This window comes from Eretmochelys imbricata, chromosome 10, assembly GCF_965152235.1.
Source record: "Eretmochelys imbricata isolate rEreImb1 chromosome 10, rEreImb1.hap1, whole genome shotgun sequence".
Lineage (NCBI taxonomy): Eukaryota > Metazoa > Chordata > Testudines > Cheloniidae > Eretmochelys > Eretmochelys imbricata.
Genome location: NC_135581.1, coordinates 70,040,004 through 70,061,748, shown reverse-complemented (window position 1 = coordinate 70,061,748; position 21,745 = coordinate 70,040,004). Strand labels below are relative to the sequence as shown.

Sequence of the window (21,745 nt, the reverse complement as noted above, 5' to 3'; positions counted from 1 at the left end):
CTTTATTAAGTTGCTTTTTTTCCTGTTCTGTTTAACATTTTCTTCCAGTGCTTTTGGCTGGGACCATGTTACTCAAGGGCTGGTGGAACTTGGTTTCACCTTAATGGAATCATACGAGCCAAAAAAGGCCTTAGGAAAAGCTGCTGAAACCAGTTATGGCCTTTCCAAGATGCCAGCCCAGCAGGCATGCAGGCTGGGAGCTAATATCCTGCTGGAAACCTTTAAGGTAGGATGAGGTTTAGGATAACATCATATGTTCTCCTGGGGAAACTCTGTTCATGCCCCTGCTCTCTTGTCAACTTTTTATGAGATTTTGTTCTTCTCCATTATCAGGGGAACAGAAGGGAAGATGGGGAAAATCAATGACAGAGATGGGAATAGAACCTAAGCCTCTCAGATCTTTGCTTTAACCTCTAGCCTTTAACCTCAACTCCTACATTTTCTTTTAATTGATCCAGATTCCATCCTGGATCAGTCTCTATTCAGCTAGCCAAAGGTAACTTCTAGGGACTGGTCAAATATTACCCTTCAAACCTGGACATTAATGGACAATGACCAAGCACCTGAAATCACATGAAAATCTCAATTTTATGTTTTTTCTTTTGTCCTTTCCCCTTTTAGGTCCATGAGCCAATCAGAAGTGCAATTCTGGAGCAGGTCTTGAATAGAGTAATCACAAAGGCCTTTTCTCCCATCAACCACTTCATAGGTAATAAAAATGAGAGAGGGAAGTGTATGTGGCTCTCAGAAGTTTTTTTTTTATAGAGGAAATTCCTGATCAGGTGACCTGAGGGTCAACAGTATTAGGTGTCTTAAGTCCATGCAATTCAACACACACCTCACTACAGAGGAAGAACACTGTAACGGGATAAAAGAAAAGGAGTCCTTGTGGCACCTTAGAGGCTAACCAATTTATTTGAGCATGAGCTTTCGTGAGCTACAGCTCACTTCATCAGATGCATACCGTGGAAACTGCAGCAGACTTTATATATACACAGAGAATATGAAACAATGGGGTGGGAGGAGGTATTGTTTCATATTCTCTGTGTATATATAAAGTCTGCTGCAGTTTCCACGGTATGCATCTGATGAAGTGAGCTGTAGCTCACGAAAGCTCATGCTCAAATAAATTGGTTAGTCTCTAAGGTGCCACAAGGACTCCTTTTCTTTTTGTGAATACAGACTAACACGGCTGTTACTCTGAAACCTGTAACGGGATAGTTCATCCCAGAGCCGTGGTTGTCCATCCTTATAGAAATGCAAATATCCTATACAGCATGTACGTTAATCCCCTATCGCTATAGTACCTAACCACTATGTAGGGACCAGTCCAGAAGGGACCATTAGTTCTCTGCCTTCCTCTTTGATTTCATTATTGGTATTTGTCTTTGGACACACTGTCAGGTTTTCTTCTGCTTTGATTCTTTGGGGAATGCTTTAGTGAATAGGCGAGTCTTGCAGTGTGACCTGAAACTGGCAATAATTAGTTTTCATCTGATCTCCATTGGGAAGATGCCCCGGAGCCCTGGGCCTACTACTGAGAAGGCGCTCCTGGGTACACCCTGATAAGTTGGCCCCTGTACCTGGGCTGTGTGCATATGGCACCCTGTATTCTGATAGGAGACTGGATTAACAATATGATCATCCCAAATGGAACCTTTCCAGGTAATGGGGAGGCTGTGGATTTTCTCTTTGACTCATTGACCCCATAGAAAGAAACAGAATCCCTCTCTCCCATACCCTACTCTTTAATGTGGCCCCTGCTTTTGCCCTTGGCAGCAGCTGCTCTTCTTACAATCTTGTTTTTCAGATTTGCTGTCTAATATCGTTGTGTCTGCTCCACTCATCCTTCAGAATTCGTCCTCCAAAGTCACTGAGGCCTTTGATAATTTGTCCTTTCTGCCTCTTGATATGGTGCAAGGGCTACTCAAGGCCGTACAGGTAAAGCTTTGCATTTCCCTACGAATGAATATGTTAGAGCTTGGCTCCAGCCATAGCTTCATGCCACAATTATATTGGGGACCCAGTAACCTTCCTTATCTGCACATATATTTGTTAAAGTGTCTCTAGTCCTCTGCTGTAGCTGGCAGGCTATTCAGGGTAGCATGGTGCCTCTCTTGAACGTTAGTGCCCCTTAGTTGAAAGCTCCCCTCTTGAACATTAGTGCCCCTTAGTTGAAAGCACAGTCAAGGACTCTCCCTGCTAGGACCTTTCATCTGGAAGATGGAAGGTGCCCAGATACCAGAACAGAATAGAAACAGCTGTGAATGGCCCATAGAGTTACCTTCTTCCCAATTCTATTCTAATATTATGTTTTTCTGTGCTGGGGTATTGTCTTAGTGGTAGAACTGTCACCGGCTTAGCCGCCAGTACTCCATTCTGAGGGCCACAGATTTCTCCCCCAATCCTCATGCTCCATTCTCAACAGCAGGCCAAGATGTCTTGCTGTTGCCGGTCCATCTCTTTTCTTTCCTGTTTCAAAACTCTCTTTGGGTGTCCTTTTGTAATGATGAAAGTGTGGAAACCTAGCATAAGATAGGAGCGCACGTGCCTGTGTGCTCTCACACACAGCTTGGTTTGCCTCATTACTGCTCTGCCTAATAGATCCCTTCCCTTCCAGCCGCTGCTCAAAGTCAGCATGTCAGTGAGGGACTCCCTCATACTTGTTCTCCGAAAAGCCATCTTTTCCAGGTAAGATGGGATCAGTGTTCTTTTGAAAAGGTGTTTAAGTTATTGTTGAGCTCTGGATTGGAAGTGGGTTCTTTTTCTTCTTGGTTTAACAATCACCTTTTACTTATGGAGACCCCACCATCCCATCCCCACCCTGGCCCCAGTACTGTAACACAGTCACACCACCATCCTCTGGATTGAGAACTCCACAGTTCTATCTAGAGGAGCCTTGACCCTGAGCCTGTAAATTCAGAAAACCAGATGGAAACTCAAGGTAAGGACATCAAATTAAAAGAAACTCCACTATTAGGTGTCTGCATAACCACACACCTGAGCACACCTTTGCCATGGGGAGCTCAAAGTGAATGGATGACTAGAAACTTCAAGCTGCCATAGTATGGCTGGTCCTTTTTTGAGATTGTAGAAAGATCTGCTCTGTGCAAAGTTCTGGATGATTTGCCTTGCTGTCTCCAGTACATTAGGAGTCTCTGTGGAGTCGCTTGGTAGTGTCTGTTTAGTTACAGATGCAAAAGTCCACTTGTTGTTTAAAGCAAGCAGCCTGATGCTGATGAAAGACCTGGGATATCACCTAGATTTGTGTAGAGCAAAGATCCTGCTTTCCATGGGACTCACCCAGCATAGAAAACTACAGCCCTGCCAGAGAGAAAGAGAAGAGGTGAGAGATGTGAGAAAACCTCCCCTCTATCTCCACTGCAAACATGCAGCTTTCTTTGCTGCCTTGCTCTCATTCCAGTTTCCACAGCTGTTTAAGTAGCAGGTCTGTGCCCAGCATTCTCCCTTGCTATATACATCAGTGGGACAGAAAGGAGAAGTCAGTGTCGTAAGACTGGAGAACGTAGGAGAAACTAACTGAATTGCCAAGCTGTTAATTCCTTGGGGCATCAGATGTTCCTTTGGGGAATGCGGCATTGCTTTAATTTTTCTTTTTTACCACTTTTAGGCCCTCGGTGTGTGTCAGAAAATTGCATGAACTGCTCAGAACAATCTTGTAGCTGAGCTGGTCTCTGAATTTCTTAACTCCTTCTACCCCTCTTCATGCTTCTCTATTCTTTCCCCAACTCATAGGCAGCTAGATGCTCGGAAAGCTGCAGTTGCTGGCTTTTTGCTGCTGTTGAAGAATTTTAAGGTTCTGGGCAGCTTGACTTTTTCCCAGTGCAGCCAGGCCATCGGTGCTAGTCAGGTGAGTGTGGGTTACCCCCTTGAAAATGGTACAGAAAACCCAATAATATGTGGATGATTTTCTGTTTGGGAGTGAGGCTGGATGTTAAATGTTTGGTCTGAGTTTCCTTGGCTGAAAGGACAGGTTTGTCTCCCTTTTTGATCCAGTTCTTGCATAGTGATAAATGGGAAGCATAACCCATGTGCCTTCACTAATGTGCTCTCTTTCAGGTCCAGGCAGACATTCACGCCTGCTACAACTCTGCAGCTAATGAGGCCTTTTGCCTTGAAATCCTGGGCAGCCTGAGGCGATGCTTGAGTCAGCAGGCTGATGTCCGACTTATGCTATACGAAGTAAACTGGCTTTCTGCAATGTCTTCATAAATCACCAGTTTTGCTGCTAAGTAGCTGGTTCTAATCCAGCCCAGGTCAATGATGACTGAATGTTGTCGCCACCAGCTGGATCTTTGGGCGCCTGTGGGAAATGGATTCCAGGTTCTAGCTGAGTTCCTCAGAATGATGTTGACATTCTAGGGACTCTAATTTGTTTTAACCCTTTTGTTTCTCATTATTTTAAATCTATATAAGCCTCCCAAAGGCTTTTGATTATCACCTGTCCTTGATGTATATCTTGGTGGTAAAATGTAATGTGGCTGGCCTGGCCAATGCTCTGCTTGCCATGTCGGGGACCTGGGTTAGATTCCCAGTCTCTCCCGCTCTGAGGAGGGCTTGGTAAACTGAAGGGACAGCTTGCTTGGCTCCTGGTGGGGCTTCACAATGATGCCTTGATCTGATTACGCAGCAACTTTGACAGGCTCTAATGAGAGCCTTGGCCGGAGGGTGTATGGGGAATCTCCTCAGGGGTCCTGAGGATTCTACCATCCGTTCCCTCTATGTCTGTGCTTTCTCTGGGTGAGAGGCAACCATTTATTTGTCTCTGCCTTGTAGCCCTTTTGGGGCTGACCAAGCTGTGTGTGTGATGGGTCTAGTATGAAGAGCTGTTTTCAGGTGCAAGTCTGACTCCAGAGGCACCTATGATGTATCGGGTTTGGGGAAAGGGGCTCCTGGGAAACTGTCTATAGATCAGAGTGAGCATTCTTGCTTCTCTTCCCTGGGTTTGGGCCGACTGATTTTTGGCGAGTTGGTGTGCGTATTGGAATGTGTTTGTCTGTGTGCTACAGGACGTGCAGATACTTTGCTCTTCCATTGAGGTTTCAAGGTCTAAAGAATTACTGCTCCTGTGGATTGCCCTCTGGAATATGTTGTATTTGTGAAATCTGCTCCAGAGACAGGTTGAAATTTTAAGATCGTGCCACTTAATGCTCCAACACTGAAAGTCAGACTTGGGGCTTGATGCTACCCATACTAAGGGGATACCACCTGGGTGTGGACTCCATGTAAGACATCTGTATCTTCTTCCTGTGCTGTCTCACTTTGCCAGTATTTCCAGCATGCCCAACACAACTTTATTAGCTCCCGATTACTTCCAGTGCGAAAGGGTTAAGTTCACTGTTGCCTTGCAGCTCAAAATTATGTTTGTGGATTGTTTCCTCCTCTTGATAATCTTGGCAAATTTGTCTCTCTCCCCTACCTTCAGGGTTTTTATGATGTCCTCCGCAGGAACTCTCAGCTGAGTAACTCCATAATGGAAACACTGCTGTCTCAGGTAAAGTACATTCACAGAGCAATAGAAAGATGGCAGGGGAGGAAATGTGGGCTCCAGGAATTCCAAGACTGTACATAGCAAAGTGTGAGATGCAAATTCCTCAGGAAAATGTATCTTGCCTGGTCCTGATCCTATGGACTGCACAATGATTGCTCTCCAATAACTGTCCACAGAGACCTACTTACATAATAATAGTCATTGCTGTCCTCCCTTGGAGGAGGGCTCTCCGTGCCATTGTAGGATGGATTAACTCTTCTCAACTCTGTCACACATGTCATGGTCACATCTTCCCCACCAGTTGGGCAGGTGGTGGTTTCTCTGAGACATGTCAACATGTCTTCTCTTTCATGATCTGGAGAGGCCACGGCTGACTATTTCCACCACTCCCAACCCTGCCAGTACACCGATTTGAGACTAGACCCAGAATTGAAGCTGGGCAGCTGCAAGGCAGTAGGGGCCTGTCAATGGGAGCCTGATGCTACAGACTTTTCTTTTGCCCTGGTGTATCGCCTCCCAGGGGCACACCTCTGTCCCTCTCCCCTCTGACTTCAGCACTGCTCCTAGCTTGCCTGTTCCCTTGTAGTGTGCGAAGCAATCTAAACTTATTAGGCTGGATTTTCCGCTATGGCCTCTCATTTTTCAGGCTCAATATCTCACTTGTAATTAATTGTGGACACTACTGTTAGCACTTAAATAACTAACTACCTTTGTGCACCACCCCAGATGTGTGATTGACTGTGTCTGTAGTTCATTGTAGGTGCAGAATTACAGGGGCAATTATTTACATCCACTGACGCAGGAGTGGGTGACGTTGCAAACCTCTCTCGCCATTAACTGTCAGCTTTGAAGAGGTAAAATGCTAGTGTTGCTGCATGTAGGTAACCAAGGGAACAGTGAGCGCCCTTAAACATAGCTGCAACAAGACTACATAAATCAACCCCATTTGTGGTCCTTGCTCTTAGAGGATTAAAGTTCGCTTCTAGTTCAGGGATGTATGAGCTGCCGAGGAGGGGCCTCTAATGAATGGTATGGCAGGTGCATGTTATGCTAATGGCTCAATTACTTACATGGTCCTCAGTCCCTCACAGTCTTTAATGTGAGGTATGGAAATATTTGTACTTAATTTTACAGATGGGGAACTGAGAGGCACAGAGACTAAGTGACTAGCTATTTTTTTTTTTTATTCCTTGTTTTTTGTGGCAGATAAAGCGATACTATGAGCCCGAACCAGACCTGCTTCCCCCACTGAAACTTGAGGGATGTATCGTGGCTCAAGGAGACCAAATATTTCTGCAGGAACCACTGGTAAGAGATATACAGTGTATTCCACTCTTTAAAGCTCACTCATTCCATTGGCTTTTAGGTTTGCAGTTGACTGACTCAAGTCACTCCCTCTTTCTCATTAAGCTCAGCCCCTGCAGGCTTGGAGAGTTGGAGACCAGGACTGGAAACTGAATCCAGTTCTTCTGCAGTGAACTTGGGCAGGTGACGTCACTTCTTCTGCCAAAGCTTTCCCATCAATAAAATGGAAATAATATCCATGATGTTATGGTGCTTACTTCATTACTGTTTCTAAAGTGCTTTGATAGCCCTGGACGGAAGGAGCCATAGCAATAATGTGGTTCTGCTGCTGTTATCCTCTACTGAGCCAGTCCCATTCTTGTCTCCTGCAGCTTAGCACCAACTAGTACAGAAGCACAGGAAAGGAGTCTGTCTCTTCTCTTCTGATCTCGCTCCCTCAGCATGCATTTCCCTCCCTTCCTAATCTGAGGACAGACTGGAGATCTCCAAAAATTCACAGGGTTTCAAAGGGGCCAAATTCAAATCCAGCCCTTAGCTTTTTTTCCTGGATCTTCCATTCCATGCTGAGGGAGGTGTGACTGGAAAGAGACCAGAAGCCTCAGAAATGGTGAAGAAACCCCTTTGAAATCTATTGTCCACACTCTTATCTAATATTCCTTAAATAATTCAGATATAGGTTGAACAGCAAGCCATGTGACAGTGGGTGGCAGCTATGATGTAGGACTTCAGGTAATGAGGTAGGTGAGCTGAAAACATGCACTGAGGGATCCTCTGTTGGAATTCAGAGTATATTGCATTGTTTGAAGTTCATATGTGAGGTTACAGGACCACAGCACTTCTGTTTTAAAACCTCAGCTGTGAGTAAGAAATGCTCGTTCCCATAGGTTATGAACTTCTGAAGCACGTTGTTGTGGCTTTTCCACCTCTGGCTATAGTGGTCCAGCCTGTTGCTGTGGAGAATCCTGTTCCATTGCACCAGTCTCCCTCTGTCCAGCTAGAAGGTTTGGAATGATCCCACTGGCTAAGCCCTTGTTAGCACAGTGAATTATAATATCCTGTGTGACTGCTTTCTTCAGGCCCATTTGCTCAGCTGTATCCAACACTGCCTAGCCTGGTACAAGAGCACCATGCAGCTGCACCACGAAGCTGAGGAAGAAGAGGACGAGGATGACGACTATGTGGGATTCCAACAAGACCTTGAAGAGATGCTGGACTCTATCACACGGCGAATGATCAAGAGTGAACTGGAGGACTTTGAACTGGTAATTCAGATTTTCTCAGCAAGGCCAGGTGAGCAGGGAGGTTCTTGATTCTTATGGGGTTTTAGAAGGGTTTTTCACTTCTTCATTTTGCCTCTTAGGATAAATCAGCAGACTTTTCTCTGTCTTCTGGTGTTGGCGTGAAGAACAATATCTATGCCATCTTGGTAATGGGAGTTTGTGAGGTCCTGATTGAGTATAACTTTAACATAGGGAATTTCAGGTAAGGTGTCAAGTCCTATCCTTCAGAACACTCACCCACTGGTGAAGTTAAGAGGAATTCATTAGCTATTCAGTATGTCTGGGACAATGTCTTCAGTGTACCTTGCAAGTATAGCACAGCGCCATCAACTGTAACAGGGGAACAGTGAATGACTTCTCATAGCTCATTCCCTGCACATCGTGGTGCAAATCTGCACCTAACCTTACGGAGAGTTTTTGTTTTGAACATCACTGTACTTGTCATTATCACAGTTCACTAGGATTTTGAAACAAGGGAAGTGGCCAAGCCAGTATGGACTGGGTGGGACCTGAACTGTGTATTGGAAGGATAGGGAGCTTCATACGTCATCTGGAAAGTATCTTCTCTAACTGGATTAATAAAAGTTCCCATGAAGAAATTGTAGCCTTTTGGTCTCTATTATCAGTGTTTTTTACCACCTTCTTGTGATGTTGCAGCAAGAACAAGTTTGAGGATGTTCTAGGCCTGTTTAAGTGTTACAGCAAACTCTCCGAGATCCTGAAGGAAAAAGCTGGGAAGAACAAGTTATCCTTGGCCAATAAAACAGCCCGAAGCTTCCTTTCCATGAGCTTCATATCCACTCTACTCACAGCTTTGTTCAGGTGAAACTGTCACAGCCTGTTTATCTCTGACTTGTATATTACCGTAAACTCACTTCTGTGGTGTTTGTAGGTTGCCTACCTTTTTGAGCAGTACACACTGCACACACACAGGGGGTGCAGCATGTCACTTCTGCACACAGTACACTTGGAGCACTCTCCCGACCAGCCTGGAGCTGTGCAGATTGGCCGCCTCATGACCCTCAGTCCTGATCTGTAGTTCCTCCTGCTACTCCTTTCCTGGGTCACACTTCAACTGTATCAGTGCCCCTTAATGCTGCCCTGGAGGGCCTCTGATGTTCCAGTCCTAGGCCATCCCCTACCCTCAGAAAACCAGTGACCCTCAGTCCTGACGTGCAGCGCCCCATGCTGTTCTGGCTCTTGGCCTCTACTGAGCAGACTGCCACTTGTACTCAACTGGGGATATGAGTGAGGTTGAAGAGGCTGTTAAAATTCTGTTTTTTGTATATTTGCTCCAAGTGGCTTAAATGAAGAACGGGACTATGTTGCTTCCTCCCTGGAGAGGATTTTGCTGTTGGGCTGGAGACTCAATTTATTTCTTTTAAATGAAAGTTCAGATTCTGTGGCAAATTAAAAAAAGAACAGTTACGTAGATACACAGTTACATTCCACACAGGGCCCTGTGTGACCCACCAAAGGTGCACTCTGGTGTGCCAAGATGAAATGCTTATAGGCTAGCCCTCTGCATTACATTAAGGTGTGTCCCTAGACTCAGAGGTGTTTTTAAAATGTTCATATGACTCTTCAGGGATAGTGCCCAAAGCCACGAGGAGAGCTTGGCTGTTCTGCGCTCCAGCAGTGAATTCATGCGTTACGCTGTCAGTGTAGCACTGCAGAAGGTGCAACAGCTGGAGGAGACGGGTCAAACAGATGGACCTGATGGCCAGAATCCAGAGAAGATATTCCAAACTCTCTGCAAAATTACTCGGTGAGTTTCTATGTAGCTTGGAGACTTGAATGCTGGACTGCAAATATGTTGGTTTTTTTGAACACCTGAAACTCTCATGTAAAAGTCTGAAAGGGCAATAGTCAGTGGCAATTGTTTGAAACTGTAATTAGCACCAAATTATAACAAAATTGCCTCCTGTGTTCCTGAGACATCTGAGCAGCAGACACCTTGATTTCTCCATCAAAGTGAGTGATAAACCAAGTGAGATAATGGGAGAGATGGAAGAGCCATTCCCTGTAAAACCAAGCTAACTTCTGGTAGTTAATTTGTTACTCACAGTAGGAAACTAGAATGGCTACAGACCAGGCTTCTCAGGCCTTTGGGAGGCAATTTAGTTTGAACCCCGCTCCAGTTACAGTTTGAAATAGTTATATGTGAAAGAGGAGTTCACTTTTAGCCAAACATTGGCTGTTTCCCTTTGAGTTTAAAGCCTTAGTCCTGTATCTTCCTCATTCCTCTGATGGTGGTAGAAAGTAGATGACAATATAGTACCACTCTGATTAGAAGTCACTTTTGTGTAATATAAATTTACATGCTACACAAACATCAAGAAAGAAAGAAACGCATTCAGTTCTAAAGAACCTATAGTCTCTGTCTGATCGTGCAAACTCCTCCTTGTGCAAATAATCCTTACCCATGTCAATAGTTGTATTGAAGCCAATGGAATTACACATGTTAGCTAAGAACTATCCATCTGAATAAAGGAGTTTTCATGATCAGGCTGTAAGATAAACCAGAGAAGGGTCATCATGGCAGGTAAAGGATTATGTGGAGAGAGAAATGGCTGGAAGAAGGGGAAAGAAGATTCTTGGTGGTTGAGAACAGGAAGACTCTTACATTACAGGTCCCCCTCAGACCAAACACTTCTCATTCTTCAAGACTTCTCTATTTAGTTTCTCTTTTCTGTACATTCACCATCTTATTTACATAGAGCCCAATACAGATATCTGGCCCATCAAAAACACAAACTGTAGGGAGACAAAGTCCTTGTGGTAAGTTGCGTAAGTCTAATTGACAAATATGACACCAGTGATAAAGGTTCAGACATGGGGAGGGGGCACACTGAGCCAGTGAGGGAGGGAAGGCCATGTGAAAGGGAGTGAGTTTTTAAAGAGGGATTTGAAGTAGGAGCAGGAAGTCAATAGGCACATGGGGGGAAGGAAGAATAAAATGATCAGATGGGTCAAACAGGAAGAATGCATAGAAAACAATGGCTGTGAAGCTTGTATCAAAACGAATTTTGCCTTTAAAATGACTCTCTTCCCGTTCAATTGTACTGAAAGAAGATCCAGCCTGTAGAGTCCAGAACTGATTCTATTCCAGTTCTTGTGCTGTGCAACCAACTATGCTAGAACATGTGAACTAACTCCCCACCCACCCCTTACAGGGTCCTGTTATGGAGATACACTTCAATTCCAACTGCAGTCGAAGAGTCTGGGAAGAAGAAGGGCAAGAGCATCTCACTGCTGTGCTTGGAGGGCTTGCTGAAGATATTTAACACAGTGCAACAGCTCTACAAGTCCAAGACCCCACAGTTTCTACGGGCATTGGGTAGGCACTTTGGCTGTGACAGAACAGGTCTGCTCAGTCCTAGACTTTCACTAATGGGGCTAGATGTGCTGTGGAGGCTTTGCACAGGACCCCTGGATAAGGATAAAGTTGACCTCATGTCATTCAGAAGTGATGCTGATCACTGAGCTCCAGCTGGCTTTCCTTGCCTCAGGCCAGTCCCAGAGATGTGAGGGCTCAATAGAAGCAAGCAAATAGTCTCTGTTGGCAGAGCATGACTGGAGGTCTTCCTGTTTGAAATTCTGCCTTGAACCATCCTTTTTGCCCTCCACAATTCTCCAGTATGTTTTCCTCAGACTTGTGGCCTTTACCACCACCGCAAAGGAGAATGTGCGTGCATGCTTGTGTATGTGTCTGTACTAAATCCTGTATGCTGGACTCAGCACTTAACTCATCATCTCTCTCTCTCAGATATTGCTAATGATGATGCAGAGGAAGAGGAAGATATTAACGTCACCGAGAAAGCTGCCTTTCAGATCCGACAGTTTCAGGTAAATAGCAGAAATGTCACTGTGGATAGCGAGTGGTCTCAAAGCATGAACTAATTTGGAGGTACCTTTGGATGTTTTGCCTAGGCTATTAGCCTGCTACCAACTGAAAAGAAAATGTCCTGTGACTGACCCACTGAGTGATTCACTGGCACCTTCAGAAGAGTTTCACACCTGTTAGGAAGCTCAATAAGACTTAGTGCATATAGGGACTGAGCGGGGTGCGTATAAGGAGCTGCATCCCTCCCTTAATGTGGTCTGTACGGTGCATAAGAAAGCAACTCTATGGACCGAAGGTACAATCCACACCTCAGTGAATATTGTAAGAGCCTTACTAAAGTAGAAATTAGCTGTTGTTTAACAGCTTGTAACAAAATCAGATGCTCACGGATATGTTCTAAAAGCATCTTGATTATCTCTGTAAGAAATTTTGCTCTCCTTCAGTGTTGGTGCTGCCTATGCTGGGGGGGGCTGCTGATTTCTTTACATGCCCCAGTCTCAGAGGCTTTTGGTTACTTGCCTCCTAAAATGGCCCAGGCATGCATATGTACTGGATTCTGTCCTTCCTCCCCATGATCAGAGGTCTCTGGTGAACCAGCTCAGCAGTGCTGGCGATGACTTCAACAGCAAGGAAGCCCTATCACTTGTGACCATTATCTCCACTTTGTCCAAGCTACTGGAGCCCTCCTCTTCACAGGTACTTAGCAGAGCTGTTAGTGATTGGTGAGAATGTGTGTGGTGCTGGCAGTAGTGGGGTCTGAACACCCATGATACACGGGGAGAAGGTAGTCAGCTTGGTTTGATTGCAGACCCCCAGATGGTGACGGGAAGATTTTTGAACTGTTCATTCCCCTGTGTGCTTGCAAGCAGACCAAACGCTGCCAGGATAACTGGCAGCCAAACTTTAGCCTACAATACTGAATGTCTTCAGGAATGACACGTTTTAGGAAGGCTAAATTAATGAGGGAGCAGTAGCACTGGCTGGAGCCATAATGTAGGCAGATGCTGTACATGCTTCCCTGTGATACCTCTACTAATTGTCCTTTATTATTTGTATTGCGCTACCACCTAGAGCCCCTACCCCTATTGTGCTGGGTGCTATCCAGTTGTGACAGAGAGACAGCCCCCTCCCCCCCCATCCTGATCGCCATCCTCCTGCTATGCCAGTCCAGACCCCTTGCGCAGCTCTGATAGTGCACCTTGATCCTGACCTGCAGCAATCCCTGCCTTTCTGCAGAAGTCCTGGCCCCTTCCTACACACACCTCAAGCCTGGACTACATATCCCTGCTACCTGGCCTCCTGACTAGTAGCTACTAATCATGCCAAACTGTGGTGTTTCTTCTATATGGGTACAGATCCACTGGGGGGCCCCTCTAGCCCCATCTCTTCAAGGAAGAATGGTTGAGGGCTTAACCCCTCTAACACATATATACAACATTTAAAGGGCTATAGTAAGGGAGACCAAATTTTACCCAGCCAATGGCGAAATTGAAAATTTGCCAGGAACATGAAGGCCTCACCTACTTTGGAGTAAATGGAGTAGACTGTAGTTACTCTTCTCTTCAGTAAGAGGCTGTGTCCAGGGGAGACCACAGACCCTCATGTGCAATGCATCGTCTTGAAACAAGCATCTACCACTCTTCACTAGGTGTAGAACTCCACAGACCCTGTCTGGGCATCTTTCTGCTAGAGGTGCCTCTGTTGGTTTCCATGGATGGTTGGTTACTGTTGTGCTGAGCGTATTTCTTGAAATCAAACTGATTTTCTTCAGTTTAGCATTGTCTTTGTGACTGCATTCATGTAAAACCCTTTTTCCCTTGTGTAGTTCATACAGCTGTTCTCTTGGACAGTCAAGATTTGCAAGGAAACCAGTCTGGGTGAGTAAGATTTTTGGAGTAAATTCAGACTTGAGGTACTAATGTCAATGGAGTTGCATCTGCTCACACTAGATCTGAATTTGGGCCTCTGATACTGTGCTCCGAGTTCCTCTTCCGTTCATCCTTTTGATGGGTTCAAGCTCAAAGCCTTGTTTTACTGACAAATGCAATGGATTTGCAGATAATAGTACGGGATGTGCTAGGGCCACTTCAGAGTTGTCTTCTGTGGCGCTAGCCGGCTGAATGTTGGGTGGGTATCTTTCATTTCACCTCCCTCCCCTCTTCAGCTGTCTAGGACTGGATTTTGTTTTGTAAAGATAGCCACTGTTCTCGGACTTGGTGTCCCAGCTTATGGTCACTCAACTGCTTGCTGATGACTAGAAATTCCAACATCTCCCCCTTTAACTTGCAGTGCAATAGCATTTGCTTCCTAGTCACCATTCCCCTATGAGCTGAAGGGTCCAGTGTACCTCATTTCCCCTTGAAGTATATATTATTTGAAATACCTCATGTCTCTAACTTCCTGATCTGACTAATCATAAGCTAAGGGTACTGGGCAGGGATGTACGGTCAGAGCTAAGGCTGTTTGTGGAACCTTAACTTTAAATTGCCTGACTTCCAAGCTCCTCTTTTGTAACTACAATGTTTTAACAAGGGTTTAATGCAGTGTGTCTCTGTACTGCCTAAGCTGTCTGTGTCTCTCTCTCCTGAAATGTAGGCTATAATAAAATGCATGCTTGATCTCATCCTAGCAGGATGACTGACAGTCGTTGAAAAGCCAGTGGAGTGTCATGGCTGGTGACTGTCATTTCCTCTCCTTTCTTGCAGAGGATTCCCCTTGCTGTAAGGCTTTGCTGACCCTGCTCTTCAATCTCCATGTTCTCTACAAAAGCCCTGTCGGCCTGCTGCGTGAGCTCGCCCAGGATATCCACGCTCACCTTGGAGACATAGATCAGGTGCGGGCCAGAACCCCAGCTCTCCGTGTAAGCTTAGCGTCGCCTGTGCTGCGAAGGCCGAGGTGGAGTGTGTCTGAGCACTCCATCCCTGGAAGAAGCCCCAAATACATGCAGCATGTGACTGAATCCAAAGATTTGATTATCAGAGAGTCTCTTTCCCCACAGGATATGGAAGTGGAGAATCCATCACATTTTGCTATCGTGAACATCAAGACAGCAGCCCCTACTGCCTGTGTGAGTTGGAACAGTATATGTAAGACCTAGTCTCTGCTACTACTATGCAGCTGGTGCCAAGACTCACCTTGGTACATGTGGGTTGCAGAACTCCTAATGTGCTAAACTATGTTCCAAAAACCTGTTTTGCTTTCTCTTTTTTCCTTAGCTGCTGGTCCTGGCTCAAGCAGAGAAGGTCCTTGATGAGGTGGATTGGCTGATCAAGAAGCTTAAGAACCACTTGGTATTGGAGACACCAGGTAATGAGATGGCCCTCTGCTCTGCAATGGCCTTAGAGCTCCACAAAAGAAAGACAGAGATAGATATCAAGGAAACACCTCACAGTTTTGAACAGCCAACTTACTAAGATGGCTTCTTGACATAGATGGTGAAGGCGCCTCCCTTGTGCTGGTCCCAGGAGGGAAATGTAAGAGTTGTCAATCGTTACCCGGATTCATCCCACACACATACTCTCCCTCCCTTTCTCCCCCCGCCCTCCTCTCACATGAAGATGGACATTTGTATTTTGCCATCTTAGTATTGTGTTGATTGCTGGGAACTGGGTTTTGGGATAAATATTTGCAGGCTGCATGTGACTTCAGGAGAAAGCTGCTTGTCTAATTGTGGTGGGGAAGAGCAGGAAGGGTCACTGGACTGAACCTATATGTCCCATGGCAGGGCACAAGGGGCTACTGCTAGCTCACTGACCAGAGTAGATTACATTTTAGTTCTGAGAAGGGCAGAAGTGGGGGTGTTTTTAGCACCACTTTTAGCAAAATTTCTGCTGGTTTTTACTTCACTTCCCCCAAAACATCAGTGTGTATGTGCTGTGGATGTACCTATCTCTTCTCTTTTTAGAAGACTCCTCTCAGGCATCAAGCCAGATCCAGTCTCTGGAGAAGGCTATAATCCTGCAGCTGGGAACGCTGCTGACAGCTTACCATGAGCTGGTGCAAACAGCCCTTCCTGCTGGGAGCTGTGTGGATACTCTGCTGAGAAGCCTGAGCAAGACTTACACTATTCTCACTTCCCTCATCAAACACGTGAGTGCTCTTGTGCTGAACTGGCAGGATGAGATTTAAACATCTCTGCCCTTTCCCCACAACAAGCTAACAGTGGCAGCAGCTCATCTGCAACTTGGGACTGTCAACGTGAAGTGTAGTCATGCCAGTCCTCACCCTCCTCCAGTGGCAGCATGCATATGAGTTTCCTAGCCTCTAGGTGGTGGCGGCCGCTAGCAAAGACAAAGGGTGCCTCTCTCCTGCTTAGTAGGTAAGGGCAGAGCTATGCTGCCCTTGGCTGGGAGCGGCTCTTGCATGCTTTGTAATCTTTCAGGCCCCTCACTGGAGAACCATGTGTCATTCACACTATGCAACTCCCCCCCCCCCCCCCCGCCACATCCCATCCATGGCTTGACACCTATGATGTAGAAATTAGCACATAAGGACTGACCAATGGCCTATTTAGTCTGAGATGATGCTTTGGAGGAAGGCAAAGAATTCCCTATGCCCCTAAGCAGTAGTGACGTGCATGATGTGTGGGGAATGCTTCCTCTGTCCCACCGGTGACCAGCTTACACCCTGATAGTTCCTGTAACTTCCATCCTAACTAGTGTGGGCTGCAGAGGTTCTTCCTATAAGCACTCATGCAGTGCAGTTTGGTTGTTCCAAAGGCAACCTCAGAAACATCTAGCCCAGTGGTTCTCAACCAGGAGTACCTGTACGCTTGGGGGTATGCAGAGGTCTTCCAGGGGGTACATAAACTCATCTAAATATTTGCCTAGTTTTACAACAGGCTACATAAAAAGCACTAGTAAAGTTAGCACAAACTAAAATTTCATACAGACAAAATGAGAGAGTCAGCAATTTTTCAGTAATAGTGTGCTTGTGACGCTTTTGTATATTTGTCTGATTTTTGTAAGCAAGTAGTTTTTAAGTGAGGTGCAACTTGGGTGTACACAAGACAAATCAGATTCCTGAAAGGGATACAGTAGTCTGGAAAGGTTGAGAAACACTGATCTAGCCTGCACTGCAGTGAACATTCCCCTTGCTCACAGTCCCTTCTTTGCCTCCTAACATTTGCACAGGACAGGAACTTCACTTTGCCAAGTTCAAGTAAGGTGTGACTGCATCAGAGAAGGATAACCCCTTGCCCCCTAAGTGGGGAAGCAATTAGTCCTCTGAGTAGAGGGAGCCTTTCATGTTGCTTTCATCTGAATTCCTTCTCCCATGTGCTCAGTGGGACAAGGAATATCACAGAGTGAATTGCTTCCAGCCCTTGCCTGGAAAGACAAGCTTCAGGGGTTGAATGGAGGTGTCTGAAGGAAGCTCACTCTCGTGTATTTCTTGCAGTATCTCCAAGTTTGCCGCAGTGGCCTGGGCACAATTTCAGGGAGGCTGGAAAAGCTGGTGAGTGCCACCTTATTATGCTGAGGGATAAGCGCACTGACTTGTTTCAGGAATAACACTGGTATCTCTGCTCCTTCATAGGTGAAGCTCTCCGGTTCCCATTTGACTCCACAGTGTTACGCCTTCATCACATATGTACAGGTAAGTGGGCTAAGTTTCCTGTGGAAACACATGCTTCAGCACTAAAGGGGAGTAGCAGGAACAATGAGAAAATCAGCACTGCCTGTATTTCTGAACCCTCCATGGTGTGGCTTGAGGCTGTGATCATTCCAAGCTTCAGCTTACCCCATATAAGCATGGCAAGAGACACATTCTTCTTCAGTAATGAAGGGATTAAACTTCTGCGCAGACAGAGCAAGAATATTGATTTCAGCTTGGGAAAGGGAGGGAAGTGGCTGTGTGCTGGTCTTTAAGCCATGTATTAGATCACTTTCTATTTCTATGCACGTGTGGATACTGACATGTGGCTTCTTTGGGCAAGTTTGGTATTAGTATTAACAGCAAATGGAAGAGAGACTCCAAATACAACACAGCCACACACCATATACATTAATATAATTGGCAATCTCTGCTCAAGGTGATGGCATGGGTCAGGATTAAGGTACTTTGACAGATATGTCTATGTATGGTTGAGCAAGGGGTGCTTCAGGTCAGGACCAAAGGGCATTGCCAGAGCCATGTAGGGGAGACCAGAGCTGGAATTACAGGGGGAGCTGGAGCTCGGGGTTAAGCTATGTTGGCAGAGTTGGGGGAGGAATGGGGGGAAGCTGGCATAAACACCTATCCCTGGCTCTGGCAGTATTGTTAGCTTCTCACTTCTGTAAACTTCCAAATCCCTCAGTGAGCTGTAAACATTGAACTAGCCACGTAGAGAAGACATTTGTCTGCCATGATTTGGCTACGGGCTGTTCTTGCTAGCCCTGTGATGCTGTGCCCTGTGCTTTCTTCCTTCAGAACATCCACAGTGAAAGTCTGAGCTTTGCAGGGGAGAAGAAAAAGAAGAGAGAGGATGAAACTGCTGCAATTGCTACAGTCATGGTGAGCTTGATTCACTCCCTGTTAGAATCTGGTTGCATGCAGCGGAAATAGCAATGTTGTCGATTCTTAAGATTTTATCATGGAGCTTGTGATGGTTGGTGTTTTCTTAAAGCTCTATCTCTGGAAGGCAGGTAAATACACCACAAACTCACCTTTCGTTTAAGTAAAAACAAAGTTTGTAGCCCTCCTGGCTGTGGAGAAAAGTTGGAAAATATGACCCCAGTGCCACCCTGAAGGCTCAAAAAACAAGGCAAACAACAAAAGCAGCTTTTTAATCTCATGACTTTTTGGTGCTTGACTCTTTCTTTGAACATTTGGGGTTGGCAATACCGGCACATTTCCGTTTCAATGTGCTGATGGGCTCTCTGTGCTGCTGGAGTTTCCTGAGAAAGATGGAGCACTTTGTTTGACTAAATGAGGTCAATAATTGCAAGTGACTGAGTTGGAAAAGTGTGAATGGGAACTGGAGGGTTAGTTACACTGGTTAAAGGTGTGTGACCCTTCATATTCATCAAAGCATTTTGCTATCCACTGTTATGTTTACCAGCTGGTCAAATTTCAGACACTCCTGTGCCATTCAAGTGAACTAGTGCTTTGCTGGTAAAAAGTCGTGAGGACAGCAAAGACAATGACTTCCTCACTGCTCCCTGAAGGTAAAGTGATGCTGCTAAGGACAGCAGATTTACCTGGAGCTGGATGCTGCCTCCTGGTTGGTTATTAGAAGTGAAGGTCATAACAGAAAATAAATGGAGCAGAAATGCAGTGAGTTGGAAATGGGTGCTGTCAAACAGAAAAACCCAGCTCGGGAATGGTCAGAAGAGTTCAAAGCCATGGAGAAGTACCATGGAATACCTGCTCCAAAGGTGGTACTGATCCAGTTGGTTTAAAAACAATCCTGAACCTAAACTGGCAAGGTTTGGTATGGAGTTGATACTTGGTACCGGGGAAAGGATGGTGTCAGTGGTGTAGTACTGAAGTCGTTCACTGACAATCTGGGGTTGTCTGAACCAGAGATGGGCTAGAATTACAGTAATGATGCATCATGTTCACTGAAGGCAGGATGAGAAGTAATGGATGTAATCTGCAGGAAGGGAAATTTAGATTAGCTATTAGGAAGAACTTTCTAATTCCAGGGGAGGTGGACAAACCCTTGTCAGGGGTGGTCTAGGTTTACTTGGCCCTGCCTCAGCCTAAGGAGCTGGATTTGATGATCTCTCGAGGTCCCTTCCATTTCTATGACTATGTCTCTTGACATGAGAAAGTGGAGTTCTGTATAATGCCTTTAAGCAATTGGCAACTGTGGTAAATAGGTTTTAAAATCTCTTCCATTTGGTTATGGAAATCCAGACTGATGTCTGCAATTTGAGGATCAGATGAATGTGTGCATTGTTACATACCTGGGCTGCTCACACTGCATTAAGTTTACTATGGGAGCCTTCAGTGTTCACGTCCAACCTCTCTCTTTTTTTTTTTTTTGTATTACAGGCCAAGGTGCTTCGGGAGACCAAGCCAATCCCAAACCTGATTTTTGCTATAGAGCAGTATGAGAAATTTCTTATCCACCTCTCCAAAAAGTCAAAGGTAATCTGCCCTCCTCTGCAGCAGTCTGTGGCTCTGTGTGGCTGAAGGACAGATGACACACATACAGCAAAGCAACATCACTGTGAAAGGCTGCTGTACCTCTTCTTGGTTTTCTAAATGAATGTTACTACAGCTGTTATCAATGCAACTGGTCATAGAAGGAATTCACCATCATGGCAACTTTCTCACAAATCCTGGCCTGACTTTCTATTCTAAATTGATGTTACATTCAGGCAGCTGGCATCAATGCAGGCACTTGCAGAAGCATATGCTTTCTGAGGACTTAGCCATTTTGTATTTTCTTGTTGAGTAGAAACTGAAAAGGTTAATGCCACTGCTCTGCTCATTCATCTCAACTGCAGTGAAAGAAACATCCCTAGCCAAGGCTCTCAGCTGAGATGACATCAGGGTAATATACACATTTAGGGTTCCTGCCTACTCCCACCCCCTTAAAAAACCCATAAGGTAGGTGGCTTTGCCCATTTGAAAGTGGAGGCAGGGGATGTTGAACACACCCAGGATGGAAGAAAGGGAGTGTGAAAACATCACCTGGACTGCCACAGTCACACACTGTTATTGGCGGGAAGGTGACCAGGGACTCTGCCCTGGCACTAGGCGGGAGGAGCAGGCAGTGGTAGAAAGATGCACTACAACAGGTATTAATGCTGTAGCATTCTCTCCTAGCGATCAGCCTTGAAATACTCATTGTCTTTTGGTTACGGTAGGTGAACTTGATGCAGTACATGAAGCTGAGCACCTCCCGGGACTTCCGCATCAATGCATCCACACTAGAGACTGCACTGCAGGAGAAGAACACTGAAGATGCTGAGAACGAACCAGACAATGACCAGGTCAGAACTCTCATAAGAGCAAGTGCCAGGGCTCATGGAGGGCTCACTCTCTCTGAGATCCAGCTGAGGCTGGGCTTTTCATGTGTGTGAAATCAGTGTAAAGTGAGCCTGCCCTAGTTCCATCTTTAAAGGGGAATCCCTAATTTACTATCTGCCCATTTAATGAGTGAAATGGTAGAGACCCAACTCTGCCATCCCTGTAATGTGACACTGTGTTGCTTAGCCCAACACTTTGCCCTGAGCTAGTTTTCACTCAATATGCCAGTACCAATTCAAATGAATCAGTTTAAAATAAAACAGAGACATTATAGCAGTACTTTAGAAAAGCCCACAGATTAATTCTGCTGTGTTCCCCCTAACTATTGATTTTCTAGCGTGGGTGGAAAAAAATCAGGTTTGCACGGTATGACTTGCGCTTTTAAACTCTTAGTGCTTCTTGGCTCTAGGACTATCAGTGTTTACCGATGTCTCTTAACTCAATGGCACTCATGCTACATTTTACAGACCGCTCTTGGCCCAACAGACTTGTATCCAAGATGGGGGAGTGTGTGTCTAGGATAAAATAAACTCTTATAACAAAAACCTCAAGAGAAGTACTGCCTTATCTTGCTTTCCAGTGCTGAAGGCAGAGTAGCATATTGGCCTTCCTTAAATTCCACAGGAAAGGAATCTGTTCCCCTCTGACTGATGCATTTGTGAGAGTGCTAGAATGTCCTGCCTCCGAGAGGTTTAAGCGGTTTGTTCCCTTAGGGATCTACTGTAACACAACAGTGGTCAGGGCCCTTTTAGGGTAGACACTACAAACAAAATAAGGAGGCTCCTGCCTCAGGGCTTATACTCAGTCTGATTTCCAGATAAAACAAGCGTGCATTAATGG

General features: G+C 45.5%; 1 protein-coding gene across 1 annotated transcript in view; it reads left to right on the top strand.

Moving 5' to 3' along the window:
* FANCI (FA complementation group I) overlaps window positions 1–21,745 on the top strand; it is a 32,405-nt gene that overhangs the window by 10,355 nt on the left and 305 nt on the right. Inside the window, exons 12-36 of the mRNA XM_077829005.1 lie at window positions 49–226; window positions 622–709; window positions 1,811–1,941; window positions 2,621–2,691; window positions 3,757–3,871; window positions 4,081–4,203; window positions 5,447–5,515; window positions 6,719–6,820; window positions 7,894–8,079; window positions 8,178–8,299; window positions 8,755–8,919; window positions 9,686–9,865; window positions 11,274–11,437; window positions 11,867–11,946; window positions 12,524–12,640; window positions 13,770–13,821; window positions 14,650–14,777; window positions 14,943–15,011; window positions 15,160–15,250; window positions 15,849–16,033; window positions 17,342–17,398; window positions 17,480–17,539; window positions 18,353–18,436; window positions 19,922–20,017; window positions 20,743–20,868. Of these exons, the coding sequence (XP_077685131.1) occupies window positions 49–226; window positions 622–709; window positions 1,811–1,941; window positions 2,621–2,691; window positions 3,757–3,871; window positions 4,081–4,203; window positions 5,447–5,515; window positions 6,719–6,820; window positions 7,894–8,079; window positions 8,178–8,299; window positions 8,755–8,919; window positions 9,686–9,865; window positions 11,274–11,437; window positions 11,867–11,946; window positions 12,524–12,640; window positions 13,770–13,821; window positions 14,650–14,777; window positions 14,943–15,011; window positions 15,160–15,250; window positions 15,849–16,033; window positions 17,342–17,398; window positions 17,480–17,539; window positions 18,353–18,436; window positions 19,922–20,017; window positions 20,743–20,868 (2,839 nt within the window). The remainder of the gene's footprint in view (window positions 1–48; window positions 227–621; window positions 710–1,810; window positions 1,942–2,620; window positions 2,692–3,756; window positions 3,872–4,080; window positions 4,204–5,446; window positions 5,516–6,718; window positions 6,821–7,893; window positions 8,080–8,177; window positions 8,300–8,754; window positions 8,920–9,685; window positions 9,866–11,273; window positions 11,438–11,866; window positions 11,947–12,523; window positions 12,641–13,769; window positions 13,822–14,649; window positions 14,778–14,942; window positions 15,012–15,159; window positions 15,251–15,848; window positions 16,034–17,341; window positions 17,399–17,479; window positions 17,540–18,352; window positions 18,437–19,921; window positions 20,018–20,742; window positions 20,869–21,745) is intronic.